Genomic DNA, 13,320 nt, shown 5'->3' on the forward strand with positions numbered 1-13,320 from the left:
TGTGTGAATTTAAGTATACTCCCTCTAATTCTCTCTCTCTCCCTCTCCCTCCCCTCCCCTCCCGGAGGACCTGAGCTCTGGGACCATGCTTCAGGACTATCTGGCCTGAAGACTCCTTGCTGTCCCCAGTCCACTTGGTCATGCTGCTGTTCCAGTTTCAACTGTTCTGCCTGCGGTTATGGAACCCTGACCTGTTCACTGGATGTGCTACCTTGTCCTTGACCTGTTGTTTTCGACTCTCTCCCTCTACCGCACCTGCTGTCTGTAACTCTGAATGCTCGGCTATGAAAAGCCAACTGACATTTACTCCTGAGGTGCTGACCTCTACAATCACTGTGATTATTTTTGTTTGACCCTGCTGGTTATATATGAACGTTTTGAAAATCTTGGCCATGTACTGTTATAATCTCAACCCGGCACAGCCAGAAGAGGACTGGCCACCCCTCAGAGCCTGGTTCCTCTCTAGGTTTCTTCCTAGGTTCTGGCCTTTCTAGGGAGTTTTTCCTAGCCACCATGCTTCTACATCTGCATTGCTTGCTGTTTGGGGTTTTATGCTGGGTGTCTGTACAGCACTTTGTGACATTGGCTGATGTAACAAGGGCTTTATAAATACATTTGATTGATTGATCACCCATGTTAGCCAGAGTTGAGAATAGGGGGAACATATAAAAAATGCCTCTATGCACTCGGTCTCTCCAGCCGCAGCTTTGTCTTGAAATTGGCCATTTTTATCATTTGCATGGAAAATGACGCTTTCGCGTCACTGTATGGATGGGTTCGAGCAGCAGTCTCATCTGTAGGCCTACAGATCCCGATACAACGGTCCCATCGTAATCCATGTCCCGTTATGTTAGCCTACTTGTTCAGAACATGGAATATCTAACCTACAGTTGTATTCTGAGGCAACTCTTTGCAACAAAGAAAACCTTCATATACGTACAACAAGCTGGCATTTGAAATGTCAGCTGTCTCATCTAATTGGATTGCAAACCAATTTGAAGTTCGGGCTCTGCCTAAAATCTGCATGTGCCATATCCTGAATTCTACACGAGTCATTGGAAAGTCGGATTTCACTGATCTTTCTAGCAGTTGGGCTTAAAACCTCTCAGCAAGCATCCACGACTGAGGGCAAGACCAGCTTTTCAACTATGTCACCTCGAAATGTTATGAGAGAGTAAGTATGAAGCCTTCATGAAACTCTCCTTGTCTGTGAAATTATTGTGCAGAATTTTTGTTTGGTTATTCATCTCATTTTTTGTAAAAAAAATGTCTGGCTTATCCTTGATGTAGATGTTTTTGTTTCTAAATATCTGCGCATTTTGTGTAGCTATACTTAGTCATGTCAACACAATTTGTTTACTGCAGCAGCATGTATAGGTCAGCGCATTGCGAATGTAGGCCTACAAGTATTTATTGGTGTCAAATATGTTGCAGACCTGCAAGCATTCCTCCATGGACTGGCACTGGTCCACAGATCAGGGTTTGAGAAAGGCTGGTATAGGCTGTTGATCATTTTATTGAGACCACACTAGGCACACTTGATATTGCGTGCCCAGCTGAGAATCAGGGATGAGGGGCATCATCGGGCACACATGAGATACTTTAACAAGCAACTCATTCTCAAACCCTGAGCAATATTACATTTAATTGTTTACAAATTACATGACCCTCCCCTGGACTAAATTTAAAAATACTAAACACTCCCCCTGACTGTAATTGAAAAAGCACGACCCTCCCCCATTTTCATTCACAACTATTGTGGACATTTTGACCTCTCACTTATTCTTCTTCTGTCTAGGGTAAATTATATATTCTAAGAAAAGTTAGACAGGAAAGTAGACCTAAGACAGTCTTCTATTCAAGATCAGTAAAATAATGAATGTTAATATGTTGTTCAAGTTAATAAACTGTAGGCCTACGGCTGCGAAAATAGTAGTGCGTTGACAGCGCAGAGCGGAGCATTGACAGCACTGTAGTGCGCATAAAGAACAGTAGTGCGCCTATTCTTCATTGCGTGCGCGCTCATCTAGCGCTTTCTCTTTGCCAACGCGCGCGTTCCCGAGAGGGATCGGTAGAAAATGGCGAGTCTGTGCAAGAAGCAGCAATGCACGATCGAGAGGCGAGGCTTTCGGCAGGAACTTGACTCGTGGCGGCACAAACTCATTCATTGTGTAGGTAAGTATGTTCAGTAATGCACGCCGAAGGGACAGTCAGGTTTTCAGGTACCTTTTTACTGTTTTTGTTGACTTCTTCGCCATCAATGTTGCAAAATTATTCGGGCTGTGACCATCAGGGGTAACACAGAGCGACTTTTTTTTTGTCCTCAACTGTTCCATTTCCTCTCGACAGTCACTGTTGAGCGCAATGAAATATTGTTTAACGTTACATCGAAATGCAATTACATGGCTCTGTATATTTACTATTTATTATGCATTTCAGGTTATCTATCTGTTTACCTTTTGGTTTTATCTATAGCTATAATTTGTTTAAAGGGCGCTGTGTTTGTTGTAGCGGGAGTGTCAAACACAGCACTAATTATGAGCGCATATTCCGTTTACTGAGGTGCGCGCTCCCGCGCGATTTTACAGTATTTTGGGTGGGGGGGCGAGGCGATGCTCGGGGGTCAACGAGCTTTTCTCCAAAGTAGCTATCGGGGGCGCGCATTGCTGCAATGAGGAAGTAAGGTCAGACCATAGATTTAAATTACTAGAGAGGCTGTCATAAACCCTCAAAGTTCCAGAATCATTAGGCATAATTAAGTAATAAGGCACAAGAAGCAGTGCTGTAGCATGAATTCAGTCACAGACAGGTAAATTACATTGTCCAGGACGATGTAATAGCTGAGTGCTTTATTGCTTTTATAAAACTGTTACCAACATATTATTATAATAATAATGATTTACATATTTTCATTAAAACATTATTTTCAATTCATGCAATTTCATTCTTCCACCAGAATATATATTATTTTGGTCATGTTAGTTCTTTGCGTCGTGTCTAAAGTAACATGACCAAATCTTTAATTATTTTTGCATAGTTGCTATGCAAAAGGACTGGTCATCCATAAAAAAAGAAATGGTTGCTATGTGGGCTGGATAACGTTTTCGTCGCTAGATAACCAGCCAACTTCAGCTAATTTAGTCATGTCAAACATTGAACCTGGAATGATAGTAGACTAGCTGCATTTTTGTTTGCTTGATCATTTTCTATTGGCATTTATTTGGATATCTCCATAATAATGATGTTGATATGTGATTTCGACTGGCTCAGCAAAAGTTGTCTTGTCTGTGCACATTTCACTCTGTATATGGTACTACAGAGATCGAAATTCAAAAGTGAAATATTGTTTCCAAGGTCTGAAAGGTAGACAGCTAAGTTTACATTAATCCCGCTGTACCAAACTAAACGCTAGGCTGGAAGCAAGGTGAAATAATGTGCGAGTTGAGATGAATACAAGAGAGGATTCGGACAGCAACATGAATATGATATTCTGATGGAGATGGTCCTTTACAGATGGAACTGTTAGCAGGCAGAGGTGTGTTTGTGACGGCTGATACAGCACAGCTTGGAACGCTGCTCTTTCAATCAGCATCCACGATCCAAACCACCAGTTTTATAATGCTGATTTTACTTATGCAGGATAATGAAAGTAAGGCATGTGATATATCGAATTATGTAATAGAATTGTAAACCTAATATATTGTCATATAATTATAAATGCAGTTTATACTTTTTTTTTTATTTTTTTTTTACCAATATTCTGTATAAATGTGAACAGACCATACATGTCAATATTTTGTTTTCTTGGAAAGCTGTGTACTATTATACAATGTCAGTACTTGTTGCATTTACAACTTGTCTAAGTTCTATCATCAACGGTTTTCAGCCAGTGTATGGTTGCCTGTGGTATGACTGCATTGTTTGAATGGGATGATGGCATATTGGCAGTTAATTAGAAACATTTATGGAATAATTCCTCTAAAACTGTCTGTCTGGCTAGCTAAAAAACATACAGTGCATATAAATTATTCAGATTCATTATTTCAAAAAAAAAAATGGTCACATCACTGGCAAACTATGACCAAAATGGCTGCCATTTATCCCATCATAAGAAGGTTCATGTCCATTCTAGTATTTTAATTGGGTTAGACCCTCTAGGGGAAACTTGCTTCTTGGCAACAAAGTTAGTTCATGTAGTCGGGTTGCACTTTTCATCAACATTATTTGCCCCCATTTCCCCATGTGTATTGTCCTTCAGTACTCTGAAACTGGCTTGCAACATCTTTGTATCTGAGTTTGGTCTTGCTCCGAGAAGTAGGATTCGTTTATGAATTTTTTTGGCATTGCATCAACCTTACCTACAATGACCTACCAATCTGGTTAATATTAGAATCCCATAAACTGCCTTTATATCTGTGTGCATGTGCCCTGTGGAAATAGCCAGGCCTCCTTTTTCAGTGACCCACTCACCTACTTAGAGGGAGTTGAAGGTACTGTCCAAAGGAATGCAACAATTTGGACCTCTTCTCCCGTTTCGTGCCTGCTGAACTCAAGCCTGGCCAAATGCACTGTACTGTAAATGAACAGCAGAGAGTGGAACAAACTACATATTTGACCAACTTTCCATGTCAAGATTTTGAACACTTAATAATTGTTTTTTTACAAAATTGTGGGGTGAAATGCATTGGTGGTAGCATACCTCAATGTACATTTTTAAATTTCACATGATTACTGAATGCAGTGAAATTAGAGGGGGTGGGAGTAAAAGAGAAACTGAAACAGAAAGGACATTCTTGCTGTCCACTTCTCCAGGCCAAGTCAGCCCCTATGGTCAGCACTCCATCCTTGACCCACAACTATCCTATTGTTCCCCTGCTGCTATGCTACAGTAAGGAGGCCTGGGGAGCAGACTTCATAACAGCATCCCCCATTATTACCTAAAGTCAAGACAAAAACAGCCTTTTGTTCAGGTTTTTGGTGGAAAGACGAGAGTAGCACCGGCCTTGGACATTTTGTTCCATGTTGTATGTGTGTGTTGTTTTCATGTGAACAGTAAAGTCATGGAGCAGAGAGGAGTGATTGTCCAACAGAACAGCAGAAACTATTGTCTATCAGCCTCCGTATGCAAACGTGTTTATCCACTGTACATGAATCCTCGGTCTTGTTTTGGGAATGTTTTGCATTCCAAATGGTTTGGAATATCAAGGACCATGAATGCCAGTGAAACATGGAAGGCCAATACAGACTTTATGGTGGAGAAAAAGTTGATTTTGGAGGGGGGTCATAACAATTTCAGATGGGACAACTGAACTGCCCTTTTTTACAACTGGGAGCAGGGGAACAAAACCTTTGTGAATTGGATGTGGCGCTCAGGCCAGTTCAAATCGTATTTCACGGCACTGCCCCAACGCAGAGCTGCAGTAGGGGACAATACGGGTACCTCTAAAGTCCCACCAGTGTTGGGATATAGCCTAGTTCTTGATCTCTATGGTGTTTTTGAGGGTTCTGAGTTTATAGTGCAGTGTTTATTTTGTATTTCTCCGTTTTTGAGACGGGGTCGAAAGGGTTAGCAACAGTCTCTGTACGACCATAGCGATTTCAGCTGAAGCCACAGCTAGGCCTAGTTCTTTATGATTACCTTTTGAAGTGTAGCGTATTGCATCTAGGGGCTTGAGGGCTAGGGGGAGGACCCCCCCGAAACAATGGAAGGTTAAATACTGTGGTCTCCAAACAATGACATTGGTGACGGTTAGAAAACATTGTTTAGTGGATGTGCTTCTGTTTAGCGTCTCCTTCCTTGTGACATTGTTGATTTTCTACAGATACCATTGTTGTGACCCGTGCCTGTGTTATTACAGAGGGATGTGCTTAGACTACCAGTAGTGAAAATGTGTTCCCTCTGACAGTAGATTACTTGTATTGACAACATAGTTGTGAACCATATAGCTGTTGCTTTGTTTAATCTTCTTGCCTTGAATACACTGCTTAGGCCTACATCAGTCTTAGAATTCATACTTCATCCATAGTAATGCAGTCTAGCCCAATTTGCTGAATTCTTCGTGCAGATCCCACAATAACTAGGCCTACATAAGAAGCCATTTCTCTCATCTCTCTCTCTCTCTCTGTGTATGAACAGACAAAGCCTTCTTTCTGCACACAGCCCTGCTAAGGCCTTTTTTAAATGGAAGGTAGAATTCCCCCCCCCTACCCACCAATCATCTTTTTATTATAGCCATTCCTTTTTCACAAAGGGAATGGTGCACTTTTCATCTCTACAGGTAGCCAACGTTTTACGTTGTATCATTTAGCAGATCTGTGTTTGACTAAATTGCTCATTTTGCCTAGCCTAGATAAAACTATGCCTTGTTTCTAATTGGTAGGTTAAACATGATTTGGTGTATAGCCTCGTTGTAACGACAGTAGCCTATGCCAAAGGTCAGGTAGGCTTTACAGAGAGATGCACAAAAACTCCAACACCCTTTATCACATGGCTTTGTAATTGGTGTAACCTAGAGACGTACAGTATGTGTGTAGGCTGTAGTCTCCGTAGGTTTTGTTATTTTAAGAGCAGCAATACGCCATTGGACTGTCGGGTTGCATCACATTAGGTTTAGGCTGGTTTAGTGGAGCGTGGCTTTGTTTCACTCCCAGAATGCTGCTCAGATCCCTCGCCATGTTCGTTACTCTTACTGGGTAGTATAACTGCATGCTGCTGCTCCCTATGCCCACTTGTTCAATGCCCTGTAGAGATGGAACACTACCTGTCGAAATCAATGTTTTGTTACCCACGTGTCATTATTGCATTGCGTAGCATATGTCATTACCAGAACATTTTAGGTGCTCAACGCCCTGTCCAAAATGTATTGCTGTATCAATATGGATCTTTTGGCTAATACATGTGTATTAGCTACATGATTAGGCTATCATCGGCTCGAAGCAATAAAGCAGGTAAGGATCATTTCTATATGATAGGCTTGTACCCCTAGCCCTGTGTGCTTGATTTGTAGTGTGCTCTGCTTTTGTATCTCTCCTCCTCAGCCCCTGTATCTGTGTCTGTGCACTTATCTGCATTGAGCCTCACTCTAGCATGTCAAAGACCTCCTTTATACTGTGTGCGAGTGTGATCAACTGCACTGAACATGTGAACATCATATGATCAAGCATGTGCTTCTTTTTAAGCATGAAAAGACCTTAAAACTAACTGATTTGCTGATTTGGGTCCTCTGTTTCGACCAGCCCAGAACATAACTTGTGTGTGTTTTAGTTATGACGATTACTTTCTGGTGCTCTAGGCTGAATGAGAGAAGCTCCCCAATTAGCTTTTGTTAAGATCTCCTCTATTTTGCTCCCTGTGAAGACTGCTTAGGAGAGAGGAAATGTCAGCTATAACCCAATAGTGTCAGTGGAGTAGAGAACAAAGATGGGGGTTAGCATGAAGAGAGAGAAACGGTGAATCCCAAACCACCACCTCGCCACTTCCTGCCTCTGTCACATGTTGCTGACAACTCAGATGATGACTTTGAGAGAGTGGTGAGGGGATCAATAATCCCATCAACTATGGGAAACACTCGTTACTTGAATGACGCAATTCATGTTCCACTTTGAAATAATAAAACAAGCATGAAATTCAAATGAATAAATCCCCCTTGTCACTTTACAAAATATGTTGAACATTTAATTTGGGAGGTAATTCATCTGTTGTGTCATGTCTCGAAATCACACAAACAATTGCACGTGGCATATAATTAGTCACGCCTATCCATTCTTTTGCATTACATTGCGCAAACTCCAAATGTATCGAATGGTCTAAATTAGCCCCTATACCCTCAATTTTCACTCTCTCAGCTTTGGGACGCTTGTGCATATGGCGGAGTTGCGCGTTCACATGCAAATGGAGGGTCGAGGGGAAGGGAGTGATTTGGGATTCATCCAGAGAGGGAACATGGTACACAGCCCCTAACCACAGAATCTTACAGGGAAAAGAGAGGCGAGGTTGACGATGAAGTGTTTGCATACTATTAAAATTTGGGGAGAGAGAGCCGTGCATGATGTAACATCTTTCTCCAGTTCAGACAGACTGGTGTAAAGTCTTGTACCCTTATATTTCACTGCTTAGAAATGGCCAGGATTTTTAGTAGGCTAGAGGCTGCAGGTAGCCTAGCGGTTAAGCGCATTGGTTCGAATCCCAGAGACAACGAGGTGAAAAATGTCGCTGTGCCCTTGAGCAAGGCACTTAGCTAACCCTAATTGCTCCTGTAAGTCACTCTGGATAAGAGTGTCTGCTAAATAACTACAATGTAGAGAGCATGCGCTGAAAATCACTCCCTTTTATCATTTGTTTACGTTCATGAATAGGATTCTGATTCACAGGCTACTGAATTGATTTACTTAAAATAGAAATGACTGCAACTCTGCACCAACTACAATAGGAGATATGTAGGCTGTTTCTTTTGATGCATCTTTCATCTCACTTTTCACTTTTCCTCATCCATCATAAACATTAACCCCAAAGCTTGCGCACACATGTGCAAACACAAACACTGGGCCCTATAAAATATTGTACTTTTTTCCCCCCCGAATTTTGTTTTCTCTAGTTTGTTTTCCCAGGTTTCTGTTTTTCAGGTTTTCACTCTCAAAATCACTTTTAAATTATTTTTTTATACAAAATGTTGTTTTCCACAACAATGCTTAAACCACAACAGGAGACCACTTTTGAAGTCTGTGAAAAATCGTAGAAATTTTGGGTGTAGCCTTTTATGCAAGTGCACTAGCGGTGCTTCTCTAGCGCTCATGTGATTGCAGAGTCTGCAAAACAAATGACCTATGGAATGATGAAAATAATCATGATCTCATTCTGCCAGGTAGGCATAGGCTACTAACCTAGTTAACATTTCTATTAGGCTTGGGCGGTATACCGGGTATTTGGAAAAAGCCACAGGATTGTTTTTCAATACTGTCAACTAGATTTTATTTTGAAGTTAAATTCAAGTTCAATAATTGGAATATTTGTAGCTACTCTTAGCTTATTGCGTTCTTCATTTCACCTGTCACATAATTTGACATTATGAATCTTACCGTAGTTCCCCAGAACAGTTGAGTTTGTCACGTGTTTGGTTTGTAAATGGCACAACGGGAGAAAGCGGGAGCTGGTGAGTCCAGCTGTGTATGTGGATTAACTTGCTAGTTAGCTAAGTCAGTGGCTGAATTAAGGAGACGGCGCACCATATAGCTTTCTGCTGTGTTTGAGAAGTCAGTGCTTTGGATGAGTTATCTGTACAGCTGCCACTCCTGCGATCTTGATTTCCTTTATTTTTTTTCTCCTCTCTGTTCTCGGCCAGTCTGCTCTTCCCCCCCCCATTCTCCGAGCAGAGCAGGCAGACCTGTTGCCCTAGCAACTCCACACACTGCTCCAGAGCCAGTAACTGTTCTTCCTTCAGACAAGCATCTGTTTACTTTGTTCATTTGCACATTGTCTCTCGTTCACATTTGCTTGTAAATGTCCAAACTCACCAAAAATGACATTCGATAGCTATCTATACTTGTATAACTTTGAGCTGGATTGCCTGTCTTTAATTTGTTTTTCATTTTCACTCATTAGCATATTTAGCTAGCAGCCTTTATTGAAATTCGCTATTAGTTTGTGCTAATTTTGTTCACATTCTGGTTAGATGCCCAATGGACTTTTTGTTGTTGCGATTTTGTGTACTGTGACGGCAATACCGTAAATCGCGGATTGTTTTGAGACTGGTGTTTTGCGGTATCCATGAGTTAAAGGGTCTCACAGCCAAATCCCAAAGTATCTCTTTAAGATCCTACATCTGTATCCTAATGAATGATGTACTGTGTTTTGAGGAGACTAGGAGTCAGTTTGCTATAGCAGGAAACTTATCCTGGAGCAACAGGAAATGTGGATTATAATTAATGTAATTTTCTTTGTAGGGGTTAATACATTTTTCATTAGAGCAAATCAAGTCTGACATTTTCTTAAGTGGAATTACAAACGTTCAGTCTTTTTAAACCCTTGAGTACACTACACTAAATTTTCATTTCCTGCCATGCAGGAACATTTTCAGCACTGAGTGATCAAATTAAGATCTTACATCTGTACATGCTCAAACACCCAAGTGGTGTAACCTGATAGCAGCCTATACCATGATAACTAGTATCTTGTACATTTTTAAGATCACTTATCCACTATTACACTACTTCTGTAATAGTAGTTACTGTAGTAGTCCAGTCTTTTAGATTAGGATAAATTGCCCCTAGACACTGATCAAGGTCAGATTATAGGTTTCCCTTAACCTCCCCAAATCTTAATAATTTAAGGTGATCCTAGATCTGTGCCTAAGGGGACTGCTACCCAGAGCTTTGCTAAAAGGGGACTTCAGTAGTTAAGTGCTTCTGGGAGGGGAGATGGTGTCACTCCAAATCTCTTCCCCCATCCTCAGCCCTGAATTGGTTACAGATATAGGTCAGGAGAAGGCAAAGGGAGATTGGGTAGTTAGTCACACTGAGCGGTGAGCACCGTGTAGCTGCATGGTAGGCCTAACTAAAGACAGACATGCTGCAGCTGGTTCCTCATAGGAGCTAGTAGCTCAAGGGTCGTTCCACCTCAAAAAGCACAAGGAGGATTTCGATACCCACCATCTTGGAGTGTTCTGAAATCCTTCGAAAAAGATACGTTTCGCATTTCTGTATCATTATTTTGTTGAAATATAGTTTGCGCACTGAGGAATGAAGCTAATTGATTGCACCTAAATTTGAAATGTATATGATATTCACGAAATATATATTTTTAAATGTATTTACCTTTAGCAAGTCAGTTAAGAACAAATTCTTATTTTCAATGATGGCCTAGGAACAGTGGGTTAACTGCCTTGTTCAGGGGCAGAACGACAGATTTTTACCTTGTCAGCTTGGGGATTCAATCTTGCAACCTTTCGGAAACTAGTCCAACGCTCTAACCACTAGGCTACCTGCCACCCCAAATATACTACCTTAAATCCGATTTGGACCAAACTTTTTCTAACATTAGGATTCCAAAGAAATGGTCAAAAGCCAGCCACAGACCCCAATCCCAAACCAACAACAAGTATACAGTATCAATTCTCATGGCTTGCTGAAGTGACATGGAATGACCCTCAACTGTTTCCATGCGCTCATACAGTATAGCTTATGCACCACTCATGAGGAGCTCCTATAACATTTAGATTGAATAAGAGATCTAATAAGTGCTCTTATACACATACTGTAATCGCCTTTTGAGTTGTAGGAGGGTTGGCCCTAGTTCAAACTGCTAATATCACCTCACCAAACAAAAAGTAGCTCTTTGGAAGAGCGGGGATAGAGTGCCGTCTGAAACCATTTAAGTGTGCCTCGTTGGACTTTGGAAGATAGTTCGGCAGTCTCTGTGGCTCTTTCGGCACTGTGCAGGTGAAGCACGGCTCTGTTTCATGCAGCGCGCCAGAGCAGTTCCACTGTCGGGAGACATGGTAAGGCATATTAATATACTGTATGTTACTTGCATGCAAATAAAGGATGCTTTGCTACCACACCCACAACGGAAGCAAAATCATGGTCTCGGATTCGTAAGTGTAGGACTTTTGTGAGAGGTTGCTGTTGAGCCTGAATTCAACCCAAAACCAACAAGGAAGTCTGCTGCAGTGTTTGAGAACGGTTGTATGAAACCTATCGGTATGTCAAGCAAAGCTCTTGACAGTGCCAGCCCGCTCTTCATTTCTATTCACTTAGACTCTATTCAGTTCGCCGTCTGAACTGTGCATTGGTCTCGGTTGCAAACGCTCATACGACACTCATCAACATTTAGCTACACTGTGATGTTGGCTCACTTTACCAGTCTTGAATAAGATATGGGCATTTGTATTAGAGGTCGACTGATTTATGATTTTTCAACACCGATACCAATTATTGGAGGACAAAAAAAAGCCGACACCGATTACTGGGCCTATTATATTTGTTCTTTTTTTCTTCTTTTTCTATATTTGTAATAATGACAATTACAACAATACTGAATGAACACTTTATTTTAACTTAATACGTAAATAAAAATCAATTTCGTCTCAAATAAATAATGAAACAACATGTTCAATTTGGTTTAAATAATGCAAAACACAGTGTTGGAGAAGAAAGTAAAAGTGCAGTATGTGCCATGTAAGAAAGCTAACGTTTTAAGTTCCTTGCTCAGAACATGAGGACATATGAAAGCTGGTGGTTCCTTTTAACATGAGTCTTACATTTTCCCAGTTAAGATGTTGTAGTTATTATAGGACTATTTCTCTCTATATCATTTGTATTTCATATACATTTGACTATTGGATGTTCTTATAGGGACTATAGTATTGCCAGCCTAATCTCGGGAGTTGATAGGCTTGAAGTCACAAACAGCGCTACGCTTCAAGCGTTGCGAAGAACTGCTGGCAAACGCAGGAAAGTGCCATTTGAATGAATGCTTACGAGCCTGCTGCTGCCTACCACCGCTCAGTCAGACTGCTCTATCTAATCATAGACTTAATTATAATATAATAAGTACACAGAAATACGAGCCTTAGTTTCTGGATTTGACCATATTAATGACCTATCATTTCGAAAACAGTGAAATATAGAACCGTTCCGTATTTTATCGAATGGGTGGCATCCATAAGTCTAAATATTCCTGTAACATGGGTTGTGCAATGTAATGTCAGAATTATGTAAAATTCTGGCAAATTAATTACGGTCTTTGTTAGGAAGAAATGGTCTTTACACAGTTCACAACGAGCCAGGCGGCCCAAACTGCTGCATATACTCTGACACTGCTTGCACTGAACGCAAGAGAATTGACACAATTTCCCTACTTAATATTGGCTGCTAACATGAATTTCTATTAACTAAATATGCAGGTTTAAAAAAATATACCTTGTGCATTGGTTTTAAGAAAGGCATTGATGTTTATGGTTAGGTACATTGGTGCAATGACAGTGCTTTTATTGCAAATGCGCTTGTTAAATCATCAGCCGTTTGGCGAAGTAGGATGTGATTCGATGATAAATTAACAGGCACCGCATTGATTATATGCAACCCAGGACAAGCTAGTTAACCTAGTAATATCATCAACCATGTGTAGTTAACTAGTGACTATGTAAAGATAAGTTTAATGCTAGCTAGCAACTTACCTTGGCTCCTTGCTGCACTTGCGTAACAGGTGGTTAGCCTGCCACGCAGTCTCCTCGTGGAGTGCAATGTAATCGGCCATAATCGGCGTCCAAAAATGCCGGCTACCAATTTACGAAAACTTGAAATCGGCCCTAATTCATTTAATCG

At 40.9% G+C, this 13,320-nt stretch overlaps 1 protein-coding gene across 3 annotated transcripts in view; it reads left to right on the forward strand.

The window, feature by feature from the left end:
* Positions 1 to 2,035: 2,035 nt before the first annotated feature.
* Positions 2,036 to 13,320, forward strand: part of LOC106612867 (ligand-dependent corepressor) — a 42,527-nt gene continuing 31,242 nt past the window's right edge. For 2 of the 3 annotated variants that reach the window (XM_014214463.2, XM_014214472.2), the window contains exon 1: positions 2,036 to 2,175. In XM_014214463.2, coding sequence (XP_014069938.2) covers positions 2,079 to 2,175 — 97 coding nt within the window. In that variant the 5' untranslated portion in view covers positions 2,036 to 2,078. The remainder of the gene's footprint in view (positions 2,176 to 13,320) is intronic. The other variant, XM_045722682.1, reaches the window with a different exon arrangement.

Source organism: Salmo salar, chromosome ssa01 (assembly GCF_905237065.1).
Source record: "Salmo salar chromosome ssa01, Ssal_v3.1, whole genome shotgun sequence".
NCBI classification, from domain to species: domain Eukaryota; kingdom Metazoa; phylum Chordata; class Actinopteri; order Salmoniformes; family Salmonidae; genus Salmo; species Salmo salar.